The sequence below is a fragment of the Chelonoidis abingdonii genome, chromosome 1 (assembly GCF_003597395.2).
Source record: "Chelonoidis abingdonii isolate Lonesome George chromosome 1, CheloAbing_2.0, whole genome shotgun sequence".
Classification (NCBI taxonomy): Eukaryota; Metazoa; Chordata; order Testudines; family Testudinidae; genus Chelonoidis; species Chelonoidis abingdonii.
The window spans coordinates 107355498-107375920 of NC_133769.1; the positions used below are offsets into that span (position 1 = coordinate 107355498).

General features: G+C 41.9%; 1 protein-coding gene across 1 annotated transcript in view; it reads right to left on the bottom strand.

Annotated features, from left to right (window-relative positions):
- The window catches only part of PARPBP (PARP1 binding protein), a 103300-nt gene that overhangs the window by 71169 nt on the left and 11708 nt on the right, over positions 1-20423 (bottom strand). Inside the window, exons 2-5 of the mRNA XM_075068860.1 lie at positions 19639-19869; positions 13866-13964; positions 11960-12130; positions 3500-3654 (exon numbers count right to left, since the gene is read on the bottom strand). Of these exons, the coding sequence (XP_074924961.1) occupies positions 3500-3654; positions 11960-12130; positions 13866-13964; positions 19639-19869 (656 nt within the window). The remainder of the gene's footprint in view (positions 1-3499; positions 3655-11959; positions 12131-13865; positions 13965-19638; positions 19870-20423) is intronic.

A 20423-nucleotide genomic window follows, 5' to 3' on the forward strand; every position in this document is an offset into this window, starting at 1 on the left:
AGTCTGAACAGGTCCAGGGGTTGGTGCCTTTGCGGGACGGTCCAACACGGGATGGAGCTCCGAGAGAGGCACAGGTGGTGCCGGCAACTACAAGGGAGCAGCAGCTTGCTTATGCTGCTTCTTCGGTTCTGGAGACAGCAAGCAGCGCCACACTGGTAGAAGTGCCAGAGGTGTCCGGTGCCAGGAGTCTTTGCCGGTGTCTGGAAGTGGTGCTGACCTTTCTGGTGCCACAAGTGTGCTTTGAACTGATGAGGTCGGCACCAGGTCTCAGCCGGATGTCCTCAGCTCCGCACCAAGTGCCACTTCCATAAGGAGCTGCTTCAAGCGAAAGTCCCGCTCCTTTTTAGTCCGAGGCTTGAATGCCTTACAAAGGCGGCACTTATCAGATTGATGCGATTCCCCAGGCACTTCAAACAGGAGTCATTGGGGTCTCCCATAGGCATCAGTTTAAGGCAGGTTGAGCATGGTTTGAAACCCGGAGACCTAGGCATCAGCCAGGGTACCAGGAGGGAGAGGCCCCTTATCCCCAACTACTATTTACACTAAGAACAATAACTATTAACTACTAAAGAACTAACAGCTACTTCTAAAACTATAAACAAGTGCTACACTAGAAGCTAGGGAAATGGAATTCAGCTAAGCCGCGGTCCACAGTTCCAACGACCGTCACAGGCGGTAAGAAGGAACTGAGAGGGTGCTGGGTCGGCTGGGGTATATATCCGGCACCGTAAGGGTGCCACTTCAAGGGGCGCCTTAGCCGACCCACTAAGTGTTGCTAGGGTAAAACTCTTCCGACGATCGTGCAAATGGTGCGCACACACCTAATTGGAATCAATATGAGCAAGCACTCAAGTAAGATTCTGCCTCTCTCCTGCAACTGCAGGTTGAGAATGTACCATTAGCCAGCATGAGGGGCTTCTCAAGGATCCATACCACTGTAGCTACAGACCATATGAGAGCTGCTGGAGCTGAAATGGTTCCTTCCCTTCTCTGACTAGGTTTTCATCTAGAATTGGAGTCAGCAACACAGAGAAGCTGCTGCTGCCACTGGAACAGTTCCTTTGAACTCCCTATAGTGGGAACAGGAAGATAGCTGGATTTTCCAACATGAACTGCTAATGCTGGTGCCTGTGCACACTCCTGTGTGCCTAAACAGACTCCTGGAGGCTTCCCAAGTAGCTAGGGATTTTGACTGCTCCATTCTTTTTCTCCCTAGACTCTGATGAAGATGGAACTGGGAGGATCTAGTGTATTGCTGTTTCTGGGAATCAACCTAACTGCCTGAACCAGGGCAGGACAGAATCTGCACATGCTCTCCTTCTCCCTCTTCCCTGGAGTAGGGATAGCTGTGGAGACCATATCCTTCCTGGAGATGAAGGCTAGAAGAAAAGGACAGAAGGAAGACATCCATGAGAGCAGGTAACTAAAAGGTCTACATATGGGCCTGGAATACTTGCCAGGTGCCCTTCCTGGGGTTTGCAGACATGTACTAGAGCCAACCCAGCTCTAACAGCAACTTCTCTGCCTCCACAGGGTATGGGGCTCCTGGACCTGAGGTTTCCCAGTTGCCCCGATACTGGTAAGTCCCCTTTTGGCTGTTATTTCTTCTACCTCTTCCTGGACCTTACAGTAGCCTCTTGCTTCTTCGCCTCCTTAGATATTTCTGCCACTCCAACTCAGCCTCAGGTCATTCTTATCCCCTCCCAATGTCCTTAGGCTTCCTGTAATTCCAGTGATTCCTTCCCCTCTGTTCCCCATGAAAGCCACACAGTTCCTGTCTCAAGGTTTTTATGCAAAGGGATCTGGTCTTCACAGCATCCATAGAAGATGCCAGCTATCTCACCTTGCTGGATACCCATTTCCCTGTCAAACGCCCTGCTCCAGCAACTGCTCTCCAAAGTAGCCTGTCCTGCTCCTTAGCAGCCTCCCAGCCTCTCCTGAGTACATGGATGCCTAAACCAAAGACTTCTCCATTGGCTCAATCTTTGGTAATCTCTGCTCTTGCAAGGGCTTTCTGGCTCCTTTCCTCTCCCCAGCCAGGTCCAACATCTGGGTAATTAATAGAATATATCATGTTTGAAATAACTGCACTAACTGGAAGCAGAAGATCAAGTCCCAGCCCAGACTCCCTCTGCACAGGATGTAAAAGAAGTACCCTGCAATATTGCGTGTGCATGTGCATGCCTCTCAGATGAGCTGCAGAACATGGGCCCCAATTGGTTATAAAAAGCACCAGTATTCCTCCTCCTAGGGCCCCCCTGCAGAGTCTCTCTCTACAGCTGTAGTCGCTCTCTCCTTATAAAGCTGAGCACAAGCCAACAGTTCAATTTGTCTCAGTCAGTAAAAAGTGAGGGTGCAGGGTCCATCTGCCCTCCTCAGCGGCAGTTTTTCTTCCATTTTTACTGCTGTGGCCTAGAAAGCCTAGGATCTCTCTGGGTTCAACAGAAACATTGTGTTGTCTCTCAGGGCAGGTTTCAGCATTGTTTTACTCTGGCCCTTTTATTCAGAGTAAGTGGGAAGAACAGGTTTGAAGTTCTCACTCTAAGTGTTGGGCCACCTTCAGGTTGTTGATTTCCCACAGTAAAAATCTAGGATACCTATACGTATTTTGGGAGACCACTTAGGATTATTTGTCAAGCATCTTGTTTTCTTAAAGCCCTCCTCACTATTTCTGGGAATCCCATCTGGATCCTTGTTCTTCCTTGCCTCTCTTACTTACCCTTACATGTGGGAGAGAAGACTACACAAACAACACTATTTACTCTGTCCAATGGAAAAATCAGCATCTAACAACAGTGTCTTCAGTCCGTGCTAGAGGTGCAATCAAAACACCCCACTCCTCCTTCCTCCCTCTCCCATGCCCCTTACAGAATAGCACAGAGGAGAACCGCACTGGATGTTTTCTGTGCAGCAGTAGTGGTGACTACAAAAAAGAGTCCAAAGACAGATCCTAAGTAAGGTTTTACAAGTGCTAATAAAAAGAGGATTCGCCAAAGAAACAAAACCGGACAGCTGAACCACTACAATGATAATGACTGTATGGTTATCAAGATATATAGAACCATTGTGAGAGCATTTTACATCTTGAGGATACCGCTGGAAACTGCAACTACAGAAACCACCTGGAACTCAACAACTACTGGAATAAGCAAGAAGCAGTGATAGCTAGAATTTATCCCTGAAAGAGACCACAAGATAGAATACAACAATTAAAGGTTCCTATGGGACCTAATGTGCACACCAAGGTCTGAAATTAGAAAAATTTAATCCAGAAGAAGACAGTCCTGCTGCCCAAAGAGAGTGAAAACAATAGAGACCATGAATAATAAAAAGTTTCCAGAGCTACACAATTTAAGCTATAAACATTTACTACTCGGGGGGGGCGGGGGGGAGGAGTGGGGCGGGAGCTATCAACAAACAACTAAATTTACAGAATTCAGAAAACAAAAACCAAGAACACCCCCCACACCCAGCAAGGAAAAGAGGGAAACTCCATTACCGTGGATCCAGGACTTCGCCGATGATTTCTTCCAGCTTGTCGAGAAAGTTAACGAAGTCTGAAAGTCCCTTTACATGGGTTCTTAAAGTGTCAAATGGTGAAAGTGCATAACCTTTTCCTCCAAGTTCTATCATTCGGATGAAAGATGTTGCCATCTATTATCAGAAAAATATTTAGGTAGGTAGAACTATAGTGGTAAAAGATGTGTATGACATTAGGAAGAGACAATTATGAATTGTTTTGAAGTAGTAATTCTCTCCCAAGGCAAAAAGGCAACTGGTTGTTAACATGAACAGTCCTAGCGAAGTCAATGGGGTTACGCATTATAGTAAGCATTATGCCTAGTGACAACCATTGGCAAGATCACATCTTAAACTAGTGCAGCATTATATGAGGTCCAAAATTATAAAAAATTAGGTCCAAGTAATTAATTTGGCAAAAGGTTGTGCTTAAAAACTTCAAAATATCACTACGCATTATTTTATAGATATATGCACGAGTAACTTTTTGCACGCAAGCTGAACTCAACAGTCCTACTCATAGATATGACTAGGATCAGGGACATACTGTGCTTTATTAACATTTTTTAAAGTGAGAATGACTAAAAGTTAGTCACTGAAGTGGCCTAATTTTCCAGACACCCACAACTTTCCTGCGGGGACAGGGGAGAAAATGAGAGCTCAGGATGTTCACCACTGCTGAAAATCAAGTCAGTTATATATTCTACAATCAAGTCAGTTTTATCTGCTATATAAATATTGTAAAGTTTTCATATATTTATGTAATAGATCTATACATATAGTAGATAAAATATTATTAAAATATAAGACTGCCTCAAGCAGAACACTTACTATTTTACAGCAAACTTTCAGAAGAATTAGTTTTCTACTTCTACCTTTTTAGGTAAACAAAACTTTTGACAATCCTCTGTTTGCAAGAATGCAACAGTAATTGTGTATATAATTTTTAACTTCAGATTATAAAAAGCTCATGACCTCTTAGTACTTGCAAACAGTACAACTGAAATAATTCTAGCAAAGAAAGAAAGCAGATCTGCCAACATTCATATCTTTGCTCTGTTAAAGATTTGCTGTGGATTGCATGTGGTTCATAGGACCTTGCCTCCTCAATGGAAAATATTTTGGCTTCATGTAATTTATCCTAGACAAAGATGCCAAAAAGAGAAGGCTTCTTTATACAGTAGAGAAGTTTCCCCTTTGGCAACTGAGAAAGAGAGAGGGTAATGAATCCAGTCCAAACAGTTTGTTTTTTTTTTAAACACACAACATTAATACAACATTAGGAGCTGAAATAATCCTAGAACTGAGGTTTCACAATTTTTTCCATATTTATTCAACCATAAGATCATGGGAGTTCAGCTGCTTCAGCATAAATAAAGGTTACTTTACCCTACAGTAAGAGTGGTTTTTCACTGCATCAGTGTATTCCACTGTAGCTGCTCATGCACCTCATGTACACAAGATCAAACTCTTTCAAATAGCAGTGTTTCTCAGGGCCACATACACACCCTATGATTTCTTGTGCTCCCACACAAGGACATAAAGGGCAAAGCTGCTGCAACCCTCCCTTAGTTTCTTTGCTGTTTGAATCCCATGGTAGTGGAGGACTCTGAAAAGCAAGGATGGAGGGCAGATTGTGGGAGACACACTGACAATAACATCTTAAAGAACCAGTTAGTGTAAGGTACGTAACTTTTCTCTCCCTGTATGTGTCAGTGTGGCTTCCATTATAAGTGACTGACAAACGGTGTCACGGAGTCCCCCAACGATGCTCTGGAACTGCTCCCTACGAAGCCAGTTAAGATTCTGGTGAAGTCTCCTCTCTGTGAGCAGACTGTCTTCAGGGCAAGGAGCTCACACGGCTTCCAGCTTCCTGGGTCTGACCTTTGGAGCATTCAGCATCCTCTGCCCCTCCGTGCACTTCCTGCAGCAAGTCTGCCCTGGCGGGCTCCTGGGAAAGCCACAAGGTCCTGCACCCCCACTTCGCAGCCAGACGTGACTCTTAACCAACCAGTAAAACAGAGGTTTATTAGAAGACAGGAACATGGTCTAAAACAGAGCTTGTAAGTACAAAGAACAGGACCCCTCAGCCGGGTCCATCCTGGGGGACAGCAAGCCAGACACCCACGTCTGCACTCACTCCTCATCCCCAGCTAGCTCCAAAACTAACTCCCCCTCCAGCCCCATCTCCTCTGGGCTTTGTTCCTTTCCCGGGTAAGGAGGTCACCTGATTCCTTTGTTCTCCAACACCTTTAACTATCTCCTTGCAGTGGGGGAGTTTGTTTCTGTCAATGTAGTAAATAAGGCTCAGGAAACTTCTAATGTATACAACTTCGCTTCTGAAGAAGAGTGGGTTTCAGGAGGAAGACAGGCAGATTTATTGGTTGATTCAGATGGAATCCCAAGCCCATCATGGGAATGAACTTTGACTGAGGTTTCAGCACCACCAAAACCTCATGAAACGCTGTGTAGGAAGGCCCTGCTGCAAGTACTTGGAGCTCCCTCGTTCTCCTGGCTGATGCAATTGCAACTAGGAAGATAGTCTAAAGTAAAATGCAGTCTGAAAGGAGCTCAAAGGGTGGTCTTTAGAGTCCTGAGAGGACAAAGTTGAGGTCCTAAGAGGAAGTAGGCCCTTGAGGAAATCCGACACCATAAAGTGAGTGGAGACCAAGCATGACTGTACAGGCAAATAGCAAGCAAAAATGGCTGTGAAGTAGGTTTCATCTGCATCAGTGATGCTGACTACAGGTTAAGTGGAACTTTATTAAACCTTATGAACTGCTCTGTCCATCTGGTTGAGTTGCTTCCAGTTTAAATCTGTGCTCCCTGTTCCCATGGTGTCCCCTCAGTGACAGCCCCTCCAGGGAACATGGGTCCTCTGACTCCAGGTCCACTGATCATGACACAAGGTGGACCTCAACTGGCCAAAGCATAGTAAAATGAAGGAAGTAGTAGCAGATCTACAGTACTGAAACCTAAATAGTGTTCAGGCCCCATAGAACACCCCAAATAAAGAACTTCTTCCAATTTGACGAATAAGTTCTTCTGGTGGACATTTTCCTGCTCTGTATCAGGATATCCTGGACTTATCTAGAACAGTCCGTCTATGGCACTTAACCAGACAACATCCAGACTATCAGATGCAGACTCTAGATGAAGTATCTGACTACAGTGCTGCCTCTGCCAGTATGGAGCTACACAAACAATTTTGTCTGTCTCAATTTTGGAAATCACTCTGAGGATAAAGGAGAGTCAGTGGAAAGGCATAAAGGAAGCTTGGATTCCACTGCAGAAGAAAGGAGTTAGGCAATGATCCCAGACTCATGATCCCTTTGAAACAGAAATTCTGACAGTTGGCATCATCCTGGGTGGCAAATGTGTCTACCACAGGAATCCAGCCAGTTACAGAATACTGGGTGTATGATGGTTCTCCACAGGAAGAACTTGCAATTGGCCATGGACTGCCTGCTCAGGAAGACTGCCATGTTATTGCTGAATTCCGGGAGATGGGACATTGGGGTTATCCATAACTTGATGGTTCACCAACACAGAAGAAATGAGTATGAACCTCCTGGCTTGTTGACGTAATACATCACAGACTTGTTGGCTATCAGGTTCAGCACTGTGGAATTTTGAAGACCAGATAGTAAGTCCATACAGGACATTGATATAAAGCTGAAAGTCTTCCAGGAACCAGGTCCCTCAAATCTGTAGATGGTCCAGGTTGTCTCCCTCACTTGCTCCTGATGCACTAGTAATTAAAGTTCTTGTTAGGAAGTGGGGTATAGAAATGCACACCTCCATGTCCATTTTTGGGATCCTTCTACCATCTCTGTTATGCAATGTCATGAGGTGGAACCACAACATTCTTTTTTATTTATTTGGAGTGTTTTGCTGGAGAAGAGAGTCAGAGTGGCTACAGAGGAAGTCTGGCAAGCAGTGCAACATACCTGCATGCTAACATAGGGCATAGCAGCCCCAGACACATCCATACTGTCATCGTTGACTTGGTTTTTATTGCAAGTAAGGGCAGTTGCATTGAGAGGAATCTGTCATTGGGAAGGTATGCTCCTGCAAACCTGAATTTGATCTAAGCTTCTATGAAAACTGTCACCTGTGATGGAATAGACTTTTGTCGTTCACCAGGAGACTCAGCTGAGAGAATAAGGACAGAGCATAGTTCATGCTCACAGCCATCCCCTCCCAAGATATGCCTGTGATCAGCCAATTGTTGAGGTAATCACAGACATGGCTACTTCTCCTTCTGAAATGAGCCACTACTATTGCTAAGCACTTAATGAAGATTTGATGCCATGGTAAGTCTGAATGGCGGTATCTTGTTTTGGTAATGATTGAGCCCCACTGGGAATCTTAGGTACCTCTTATGGGCTGTATGGATGGCTATGTATGAGTATGCATCCTGCAAGTCAAGAGGAGACCAAATGTTACCATTCTGAAACTCAGGCATCATATGTGTTTGTTCAGTCTAAGATCTAGTATACTATTAAGACCTCTTTCTTCAGATATTTTTGTCTTCTTACTGAAAGAGAAGAAACCCTCTTCCCCGGTACTCTGTAGGTACTTTATGGCTCCTAGATAAAGCAATAAGACCATTCTTGTTGTAATATTTTCCCAAGAGAGGGATCCTGAAGGAAAAGGCACGAAATTTGGTAAGGATAATGTCTGGAAATGGACAGGATAGCCTCTAGTGCCAAATTTGCCAGCTGTGAAGGCTGCCTAGGCATGGCGAAGAAGGGGCAAGGTGGTTCCCAAAGATAGGTGAAAGCTCCAGATTGACTCACTCCCATCAAATCTGCTGTATCTGAGTGCGAGTCGGGTTAGCCAAGGAGGTGGAAAACAGTCACCCCCTAGAGTACCTGGGCTCTCTGTGGGTGCTTTGATTGACAACCACAAAAATAGAACTGTGTCCTCTGCTGGGGCTTATACTTTTAAGGTTCCCTATAGGGGGCCAGCACATAAATCCCTAAGGACAATACCATTGCTTTGAAAAGGAGTGGAGTACTTAGTCTATTTTCTGGCTGAAGAGCTCCATCCCCTCAAAGGGCAGGTCTTCTAAAATGGCCTGCACCTGACAGTATGCCAGACACCTGAAACCATGAGGCCCATCTCATAGTGACTGCCCAGCTATCAACCGTATAGCCATATCAGTTGTGTCCATAGATACCCATAGCTACATTCTGATGACCATCTGGTCCCACTTAATGATTTCCTTTAACTGATCCCTGTTTCTCTTGGATTTTGGATGAGAAGGGAGTGACCCAACCCAAGAGAGAAAACAGTACTTTAATTACTAGGCCCTATTTGCCAATCAAACAGAGTTAGAGTGAGACTGGTCAACACGTCTTGCATCCAGAGAGGTCCAATTTTTTTGGATCTGTATCCTTTGGTATGCCTTTTATGGACTCAGATTTTTTTTGTACTTCCAGAACAACAAAAGACTCTGGGTTTGGATTTGCATAAAAGTATTCAAAGCCTTTGAGGGGCACTCAATATCTCTTTTCCACTCTCTTCAAAGTGGGAGGAAGAGTTGCCAGAGTTTGACACAGTCCTCTGACCACTTCCAGGATCCGTTCATTAACAGGGAGAACAATTCTGACTGGCATCGTGACACTCAAAATACCAAAGTCTGAGATGCTTCTTTAGTATAAATGAAGTCTCAAGATCCAGGGTCTTCACAATGTGGGTCTAGAAGTCCTGAAAATCTAAAGTCAATCACTGGCACGGAGGCTGGTGTCAGTGCCTATTCTGGTAAAGATGAAGACTCTGTGGGTGGAGACAGGGATTGTTGTGATCCCTCTGTCACATCTTGCTCTTGGGGACCATGTCCAGTTCTAGTGTGGGAGGCCTGGCTAATGATGCAACCAGAGAATGGGATCTTCCCCTCTTTCTGTAAAGATGGGGGGGCGCGGTAAGGAAGGAATCTATTTCTGAATGCATGCGATGACTGTCTTTACTGGAGACTATGGCCAAGGTATCATGCCATATGGGTACTGGCCTGACCAGTGCTAGTCCAAGTACCATTCATCCGGGGCAGTGCTCTTAATAAGGAATCCCACGTGTCGTCCTTAGGGTCACACTGAAGGCAGAGGAAAAAAAAAAAAAAAAAAAAATCTCTGTTCAACCCCAGCAAGAATGAATACAGCAACAATGGCATGGAAGAGCATATCATCTTTGTACAGCAGTGCCATAGGTAGATAGAGCACTGGGGCTGATAGTCTCTTTCCATTGCAGGGAACAACTCTGGATATTTTTCAGATTCCTCTAGAGTATGTCTCAGATCTTTGCTGGGTTCCATCAAAGATAGAAAGGTCAGCATCAGAGATCTCAGTCCCTCTGCCATTCCTGATCTGGTTGAGGACTCATATGCTCTGTCCTTTGAGGAATCATGTTTTCTTTCCTTTTTATGGGACTTCACTTAACATTTGCATCTAATGTTTGAACTCCATTCAGCTGTATGAATGAGCCCCATCTTTCTGTATAGGCACAGGTGCTGGATTTCCTGCCTTGGGTAGGCACCAAGGCTGTCCATTTTTGGTGCTGAGGTTTTCAGTTCCAAGAACCTGGCCAGTGTTGAAGGAGTCGGCATCAAAGTCACCAGTGCTGGCTCTGCTGGTGCTTTCTTCAGATTCTTTCCAGTGCTCAATCTCTATGTACAATGTATGCTCAAGGAAGTGCTGGCACATACTGGTTTATCTGGCAGTGACCATCTCCTGTGGTTCTAAAATGAATCATATGGACTACTTGAATAGATGTAGCTTGAGCGAAAAGGACTTGTACATAAAGCACCTGTCCAGGCTGTAGATATCCTAGTCTAGGCAAAAGGGGCATCAGTTGTCCATGCTTGATAGGGATCAGTCTCTCACAGGATGGGCAAGGTTTAAACCTTGACAGTTGGAGTCCACTATAAGGCATAGCAGCTGACACCCAGCACCTTGTTTGACTGTGCAGGCATGGTTTCCAGGAACTTCTCCCCTCTTTTTTGCAGGGAGAAGGGATATCCAAATGAAGGGAGTGTAAAGATGAAGCTTTCCTCATAAATGTAATGAAAACAAAAACAGTTTTTGAAGTATCTAAGAAGTGTCGCACACTCACTAGGTTCCATCTTACTTTCCTAAGCAGAAAGAGGGAAGTGAAGTAGGATCACAGCTGCTGCATAAGCCCTTGTGAAGAAGCACAAGAAGGCACGGGGGGCACGTATGGCACCAACAGACACTGCTATTCAAAAGAATCTGATCTTGAACGCATGAAGTGCATGCCCATTTACAGTGGGGTCCACAATGACACATATTTAAAGAACATGATATACTAAATCCATTTCCATTCAAAATGATTCTTAACATCACATTCAAAATTAGTTTGAATTTGTTAACAAAAACAAAAAAAAGCAGCACACAACTGGGTGCTTGAAAGGTTGGAGACCTTTAAACAAATTCTCATCTCCTTATCAACTATGTGTAATTAAAACAGTATCCCTGACAGTGATATACCTTATGAGACAGGATCTCTATTTGCCTTTTTGACACTTATTGTAAGCAGAATATGCTCCAAAACTCTTTTCACTACCTTTTAAGAGGGAATGTTCACTGCTCTGATATGGTCTGCATGAAATTCCCAGAGAGCCTAAATCATAAAGCTTGTAATAAAACAAAATGTATTAAAAATAAAGAAAAATTGAGTTGAAGCAGAAGAAAATGCATACGTAACATATTTAGAACTAAAAACTGTGCAGAAGTTAATCCAGATCAGTATGTGTAACATACTCATTCAGGATTCTAGTCATTACTTTGGATAGACAGTTTTGATTCCTGTTGCTCTCATATCCTTTTTACAACTTGGGTGTACATGCACACAAAATTGTTTCCTTGCTCACCTTTGCATCTGATGTTCAAGTAGGCATCCACCCCACTCTACAAGCTCTTTGCCTACCCCTGGACTAGAGCAATCTGTGACACGTGTGCCAAAGGCGGCATGCAAGCTGATTTTCAGTGGGACTCACACTGCCTAGGTCCTGACCACTGGTCTGGGGGGCTTTGCCCTTTAAATTTAATTTTAAATGAAGTTTCTTAAAACATTTTCAAAACCTTATTTACTTTACATACAATAGTTTAGTTCTATATTATAGAAAGAGACCTCCTAAAAACGTTCAAATGTATTCCTGGCACACAAAACCTTAAATTAGAGTGAATAAATGAAGACTCGGCACACCACTTCTGAAAGGTTGCCAACCCCTGCTCTAATCTAAGAGAGAGGCTTTTCAGGTTATTTGTCCTGACTGGATGCGTTAGCCTGATTCCAATTTCTTCTCAGCCTTACATCTGAGTTTAAAAGACACAGCATTCACATTTTTATAGTTGTTTCATTACTTCTGATCTATTCCAAATATGTATTCTTGAAAGATTAATGCTGATTTGACACATACCAGGAAAATGGACATTTGTCTCTTCTGTGCAGCATGCTTTAGATCAGTGAAGGCTTCTCTTCCAAGTCCTCTATCAGGAATATTTAGAACATGAGCCAGGGCCAGATCATTATTAGAATTCACCAACAGGCTTAAATATGCATAAACAAATTTCTTCACGATCAATAGCAACTGCATAAGAAAGTGTCAAGTTAGCTTATGTCTTAAAAAAAATTAAAATAAAAGACTATTTAAAAATGAATTAGATATATGCAGAAATCATCATTCTGAAAGAGTAAGAATATCAGTCATGCTGAATTACAAGACATTGACTTATATTCATCATTTTCCAGTCTCCATATGTATAGAAGCCAGTATGGACCAAACGTGGCCTTTTAATGTGTTGCAAGTTTTTGTACATAATGCTACATTATCCACCTGAGATTTAGAGCATTCTAATTTCCCTTTCTCTTCAAACACTTTGATATGCATCAGTTTCTATCTGACATTATCTAGGGCTTCTTCCATAAACATCTTACCAACAACGGCGCTTCTTTCATAAATCTAGGGCCCCACTGAAGTCACTGGAAGTTTTGCCAATGGTTCATGATTTGATTTCTAGTGAATCCACTTTTCAACAAGGTACTAGAATTTGAAGTGATAAACTGTGACCCCTCAAAAATGTATTTATATTACAGTTGCACTCTAGCATGCTAGGCCCCATGCAAACATAAGAAGGCAGTCCCTGACCTGAAGAATTTACAGTCTAAGCAAGAACAGACACACTAAAAGGAAAAGAAAATAGATCCGTGAAGAAGGTAAACACAATTATATGGTTACTTAGGAAGTTATACATATCTGAGTGTTTTTTTTTTTTAATGGGACAGCTGGGACGGAGATGTAGGAAAGGGAGAAGACACTAAGAATAAGAGGGAAAAAAAGTAGAGGAAAACTGAAGTTTAGAAAAGGAAAAAGAAGGAAGGGTGAGAAATGTATTTGTCAAGTAGACCAAGGAAAACTTATGCTGGTAGCAGCGGGGCAGAGTAAGGAGAAAACAAGAGTCCAAGTTTCATAACTTCAACAAGTCTGATGTCAGGTAGCTAAGAAAGTAGTTCTGGGGATGGAAGCAGACATGTTCTGACTTGTCCCCAAATGCCATGCTGGAGCTCCCTCTTATGGTGAGCATATGAATACTGGACGGGCAAGAGACTCCTACTGGCTGGTCAGTCTCCCCATGGTGGAGGTCAAGAGGAGAAGGGACGGGGAGGCATGGGTACCCAGCATTTGCAGGAAGCCCATGCTGGTTTGACTGAGGACAAGCAAACGCCAGCTTATACCCTTGTCCCCTTTGGATTTGCTAGAGCTGGCATCACTACTGTTGGTGACAGAGTTTCTGTAATGTGTAAGTGGGGTAAAGGAGTGGAAGTTAAATAAAATCTGAGGTGAAAATCTACTGGAGCCATTACCTCACTGTGCATTTGTGAGCAAGTCACTAGACCACTATTCAAGGCAATATCTGAGTATAAAAGGAGGAGAAAACACAAGTTATGGCCCACAAGTCCTGCCTTGACTATGCATAATGAAAGTTAACTTTTTCTTTCACTTTAATGGGGGCCTAACCTTACACCCCCTAACTAAGGGCTCCTACAGAAGCCTGGTCCTGCTCTTCAGACTTGCAGAAAAGACCCGCATCTCTTGATTCAAGGGGGCAGAGGAGAGCAGCATATAGCATGTTTTCTAGTCCTATAAGCAGAGGCATGAACTGCCAACAAGCTCAGGTGTGATACTGGAAGTCAAGCATTCCCTACTCTTGACAATTTAGACTTGCAACACAATTTGCTCTTCAATTATTGCATTTCACCTATTCACATTTGTATATAGAGTGAATATTTGTTAGACGTTGTAATGAAGACAAACAAAGTTTTACCTTCACATTATCCTGGCTGTGTCTCATTGGTGTTGAGGGTATGGAAAGACTAGAACCGTTCTCTTCTGATAAGCCAGAGATAAATTTTAACAGTTGAACCTTCAGTATAATATATAGAGTAGGATTAAATATGAAGATGATTGAAACTTGAAAATTAGTAATTATTTCAATACTGTAAATAGCCTTATCCCAACAATGGTCTCCTCCAATCCTTGAAAGAGGAAGCAGACTGCAAAGGCCTCTCTACCCTTGAAGAGGCAAAAATACCAAAGAGGAACCTGTATAAGCAAGTAACCGAGATGCAAGCCTGAAAAACTAGTTTACGGGAAAAGTTTTTATATGACGATGCTGGGCAGCAGCATACTCAGACTTGTGTTGAAAGGTATGTTTGTCACTGTTTCAGCTGATGCCTCCAAAACAGAAAATGTGAGACTACTGGTAATGGTTAACCAAAAAAGGAAGTTGCACACAGGAGGAAGAAAAGAGACAGCTAAAAAACAACCTAGGACACTGGAGGCAGAGTCAAATCCATGCCTAAGGATGCTAGGAGGAAAGGTGGAGGCAGGGGCAAGATAGACAGCTATTGGCCTCAAACATGGGGGGGGAAAAAAAAAAAAAAAAAAAAACACACAACTTTCCCAGAATCTAGACCAGAGAGGCAAAACCACCTTCTGCTCCTTTCTATTTAGCTACACTTTAAGAATCTTGACATAGATCTAAAATTGTGTATGCCATTTTTCATCCTATAGTCAAGCATTTTGATTATGATATTCAGATTTTATGTCAAATTCCTTTTCAGTTAGACATGGTTTAGGGAAAACCACCATGTGCTACAGCCAAAATTGAGGCTCAATCACTGAAACTCAGATAGGTACTAGTACTCTGGAGGTCGATTCAAAATAACTAAAATTTAGGAAGAAAAAAATAGTATTATTTGGTGATATTTCTATAGTTGACAGACATGGCAGCAAAAATAGAACATGAATGACTTACCATCACTTATCTCACTCAAACTGGGCCCTAAAGATGGATGAGACTGTCTCAAAATCAATCATCTGTTCAGTTCATTATTACTAGTAGCCTTTTACTTTTATCTTCTCACGATTTATAAAATTTAGGGTTTGGATCAAATGAAGTAACTGTAGTTAACCAAAACTGCCTTTCACTAACTTATCTTATTATGTATTCATTTCAATTGTTTCCCCCACAGAATCTTTGAAGTGTATTTCAATCAGTGAGTATCAGTCTATTGATTCTTCATGTTCAGAAGTACTGTAAATTGTTATAGGCACACAGCAATTCTCCAAAACAGGTCATATTTTTGGAATTTAATGTACCCTCATATCCACATTGATATATCATTACAAAGCTTATTTTATGTATGTTTAGATGAGCTATGATGTGGATCAGTCAAGTGGTGCCATATAGGTGAGGTGAAACAATCATACCCTAAATTAGAATAATTTTTTTGCCCAGTGTCAGAAATACTGAAACTGGACTATGACTACAGTTTTCTGTTTAAGTTAAAATTAACACCTTAATATGGCCAAAACCATCAAACAAGAATGTATTCAAAGATGTATATTGGTTTTGCATGGGTAAATATTTTTTTTCAGATCTGACGAAGCTGTTTAGTAGGTAGCAAAAATGGCAGATATCAACATATTGCATATTTCACATCACACATTAATCGCCAAAGTATCTCACAAGTTATGACAACTCTTTGTACTACATAGTGGATAGATATAAATGAACATGATTTCCTAATGTACTGCTTCTCCATTTGTAAGCTTTTGTACATACAAAGTAGCATCTATTCTGATAAAAAGTTTTAATTTGTAACTGCCTACGCATGCAGTACTAGCCTTCTTGAAATATTCTGGAAACTAGCTTTCTAATTCAGTGACATTTATGCAAAGGTCAGTATTAGTATTAGAGATGAAAAGACATAGCTTTGGCATATTTGTAATATGAAGCTATGAGAGAAACAACTAACCTAATAAGTAGTGAAAACAAAGTCCACAAACAAGTCCTTGACTCTGCACTGAAGAGGCACAAAGAGCATGTTACAGCTCTTATCAACATTTCATCAACAATATGACAAACCCATTTGACCTTGAATCACATTCAGAGGTGATCATCAATCATCATATTCACTGGACTGCAGGTAACATCAGGTGCACAACTCTCTACTGAAAGCAGCAGGATGCTGGTGAAGAACAAGTGGAGAGATTTGGGAGAGATACACCCAATTCTAATGGAACACATAGCTTCTTCTGTCAAGTTAAGAAATCTGGCATCAAAAACATTTGCTGACATGGCCTCGAAGACCAAATTTAAGTCTGGCAAGGGAGGAACAATCACAACAGCTATCAGTCCATAAATTGTTTTTCACAGAGCCTTGTCCTTAGTAAGGATGCAGAGATGATGTTTCAATGGCAATTGTTCTTAGTCACAGAATAGAACCTGTTCCTATGTTCCTCTTTCATGCAATGGAATAATGAGAAGAACAAAAAGCTGAATTAGTGCATCAGCTGGAAGCTCAAGCTGAAGGAATCCATGAGCTAAGAGCATGCAACAAAAACCACAGTGTACATCAGAGATGTCATGGCTGTCATACAAACAATGTCTGGAGACAAATTCCACACATACAGTGAATTGGTTGCTGAACACTTGAGGCAGGTCCTAAAAGGATCTGACAAAAGCTAATTCTGTAATCAAAGTCTTTGGCAGATGTGACAATAACTCCTTGAAAACTGCAGAAAGACAGCGCTGGACGGGATCTAAGGCGGGATGCCAGAAATACCCAGTGATTGGTGGATGCCCTGTGCCTCCATGGAAAAAATTTTTAAATGTGGCATCCAACAAGCAGTCACTTGTAAGATTCCTCTGTGAATGCATGTTTCAAGACGCACCTGAAAGCATAGGAGCACACCCAGCACAAACACTCCTTACTGCAGACTTGTCCAGTGGTGAAGTAGCAAAGTCCATCGCCGGTAGAGGTGTTGAAGAAGCTCAAGTCTCATACAGTACTCAAGAGGAAGCAGACGCAAAAAATGCTTCTGCATACTATATGTGCCAACATGGCTTCTGGGTCTCTTAATGCCAAAGGAACCATAGAATTAGGTCATCTGGTACAGATGTTTTAGTCCTTGCTGTTTACTACCTTCAAAAAAATGGAACACAGATAAAATGTGGATTGAAGCAGGCACCATTACCAGCACAACTGACGTGTCACTTCATACCTGCACGTGCAATTTGTAATGCACTCCTTTGACTTCTGCAACACACTTCCTGCTGTACATGCATTAACAGAGAGTGTGACTCTATCATCCTTATTTGATATGGGGAGGAGAGGAAGGAATCGTTATTTAATGTTATCAAAATAGAGAGCTTACTGCTTCAGAGGTCTTGCCAAATTGGAAGAGAGTGATAGACAAGGCACAACTTCTGCAGCAAGAAGTTGGTAGCAGTGCTGTACAACCAGACCAACAAATAAACCAACCAACCAACCCAAAGACCTACAGACACCTGATTTACTTATGCCTCAATCTAGCCATCAAAAAGAACAAGCCACAGGCCAAACTATCACGTGAGGACAGTTTTGAAGAGTATGTCAAAAGACCATCTTGGCAAACAAAGATTTAGATGTCTTAGCACATAGGTATACCAGATATTGGATCACCACTGCAAAATAGATGGAAAAATGTGGATGATGAACAACTTTCTGTATTCTTCAACAGGGTTTTGGAGCAGTGTCTGGAGTTGGAGCGCAGAGCAGCAGGTTCTTGCCTGGAGCTGGAGCACAGCTCCAAAGCCCTGTTCTTCAAGGCATCTGAGCACCTTCAAGACCTTATTTGTGCCTCTACCAGTAGGGAATCATTGCACAATGAACTGTGTGCTGCCTACAGACAATATTCCCTGCATAGAAGTGTACATGCCAAGGCAGCAAAGACTGTGGTAACCCATTGTGATGCTTTCTTGGTGTGTCCACAAGTGTAAGTTACCCTGTTATTCCTCTGCCACAGCATAAAAGGAATTTGTTGGTGCTAAACGGTGTGACAACTCCCCGTCACCCCAATCTGTTACCAGCCAAACTCCTTAGAACTCGTCAGCCCTTACTTGCCTTGCAGGTAACACTTTCTGAACACTGCCTTGCAGTTCCTGACCCCCTGGAAGAGCATTTCTCTGCAGTATCCAGCCCTGTTACTGTACACTCACAAATCTATTGTCTACAAAGAAACAGAATACACATCAGCCTGTGGTCTCAGCTGAGAATGCACACCTCACTTTAAAATACCACTAAGATGAATTTATAATAAAAACAAGAATAAGTTTATTAATAAAGAACATAGATTTAGGGGATACTATCAGAAATCATAGAAACAGAAAATGGCTACAAATAAAAGTATAAATCACACTTTCTAGGGACTAAAACTCAACAGGCTACAGTCCTTGTCTAATGCAGTTCTCATCTACAGCCACTTCTTAGCACCATGCAACCCACATGACTGGAGATCCACTGTTCATGAATGCAAAGAGCATTGACCTTTTTGTTTTGAGTGATGGATAACCAAAATGTCTTTTTGCTTCTCCTCATAGCCTCAAAGTTTCTGGTCTGTGTCACCAGAGTCAGGATGAACCCCTGGAGTTCAGACTCCAGCGTCTTCCCATACTGAAGATTCCACATCCTCATGTTAAATTTGTTCCTCCCGTGTATCAAGGATGCAAACGAACCGCCTATTGTCTCTTCTATCACCATGCTCAATTTTTACTGAGGATAGGAAGATCACTATTCTCCCTCTTTTATGGAAGAAAACCCTGTTTCTCCCTTTGTTTCGTTGCAGACTTTAAAGCACAACAGTACAAGTGTCTAATTCCTTAATACATACATTTCATAATATTAATGACTAATATGTCACCAGCTTTCACTTGATGTCTTACACAACATTCTTTATAGATAAATATCTTGACAAAAATGGTGTTTGGTGTAATGAGTTTGTTAGGCTTGACAGGAGTAGCTGTTACGTGACATAGAACCCTTTAGCAGTGGGCATTGAGGGGCTCTTAGGGTCACACCCACCTGCTCTCAGAGATAATGGTGACTAAGATGATGATAACGATGTTGACTAGAAGTCACCAGAGCTATTACATTTAAATGATACCTGTATCAATTACTAGATTTTGTAATACCCTTGGATTGTTGTTGTGATGCTTTGAAATCACAAAGAAATCCAATTTTATGTCTTGAAATAATATATAGAGTCATTAAATTAACAGGAACAAAAGCAAATATTTAAAAGTGGTCTTTTTAATGTGTTTATGACATCACTGTTTATCTTATTTCTATAACGGCACCACCTGACAACTCCATATCATATCTCATCTTAAAGTAGACATAATAAGCTTTCAAATGGTATGTGATGTGCATGTGTGTAGAGAGGGTACATTAAGTCAACCAAATTGGTGGTGTCTGCCACTCACTTATTACATTTCAGTCAGGTGTGTTTTCTGCCCCCAAAGACTACCTGACCCTTAGAAGGACTGTGGTTTCCATGAGATGGGAGGGTAGGGAGAAATGTTTAAATTATAAAAGTTTACTCTTTTAAAAACAAATTTAGTAATTACAAAACTAAACTTTCTTCCCCACAGAAAAACTAAGCAACAGGTATGAACAATTCATGGCTTCTGAATAGATCTTAATATTATTGCATTTCTGATCTGGAGTTAACCATATTGGTACACAATTTCAAACATAAAGAGACATACTTACATGGGATATCTCTTCAATTTCAGATTCAGGTATTAATGTATGACACTGCTGGCAGATATCAATTAGATCTAACATATTACTTCTCTTTAAGAAGGAGTCATAAGCTTTTCTGATATCAGCATAATTTTCAGGTGCTTCCATATTCTCACATGTCAATCCCAGTTTATCATGTAGCAAGTATTTCCAGGTTTCCACCACATCACTAAGAGACACTGTGAAATCTCCATGAAGCTAATATAAAAACGGGAAAAGTAAAAGAAAAGCATTATGCTTTGCTGGTAGTGTAGATATCAAAAACTTTAATAAAACAACGTTCATATATCTTTTAATACACTCTGTACACTGAAGTATTTTAATGCCGATTCATTTATATTAAACTCAAGGAAAAAATGTTACTTCTAACTAGAGTTCTTGAAGTGTATTGACCATGCAGTTCAACAGACTTAGACTATTTATTGGGGATCAATTTATTGCGTCTAGTGTAGACGTGATAAAAATCGATCCCCGATCGCTCTACCGTTGACTCCAGAACTCCACCGCAGCACGGGGTTGTGGCAGCGGTCGACTCGCCACAGTCCTCACTGCCACATAAATCAACCTAAGATACACCCAGTTCAGCTATGCGAATAGCGTAGCTGAAGTGAGTGTATCTTAGGTCGACTCCTGCCTCCCACTGTAGACGTAGCCTTAGAATATGCAACCTATTAGTCTCTAATTCTTAAGATAACAATGGTTCCTTCTGGCTTTAAAAAAAAACAAAGTATGGATCTTTAAAGACCTATGCA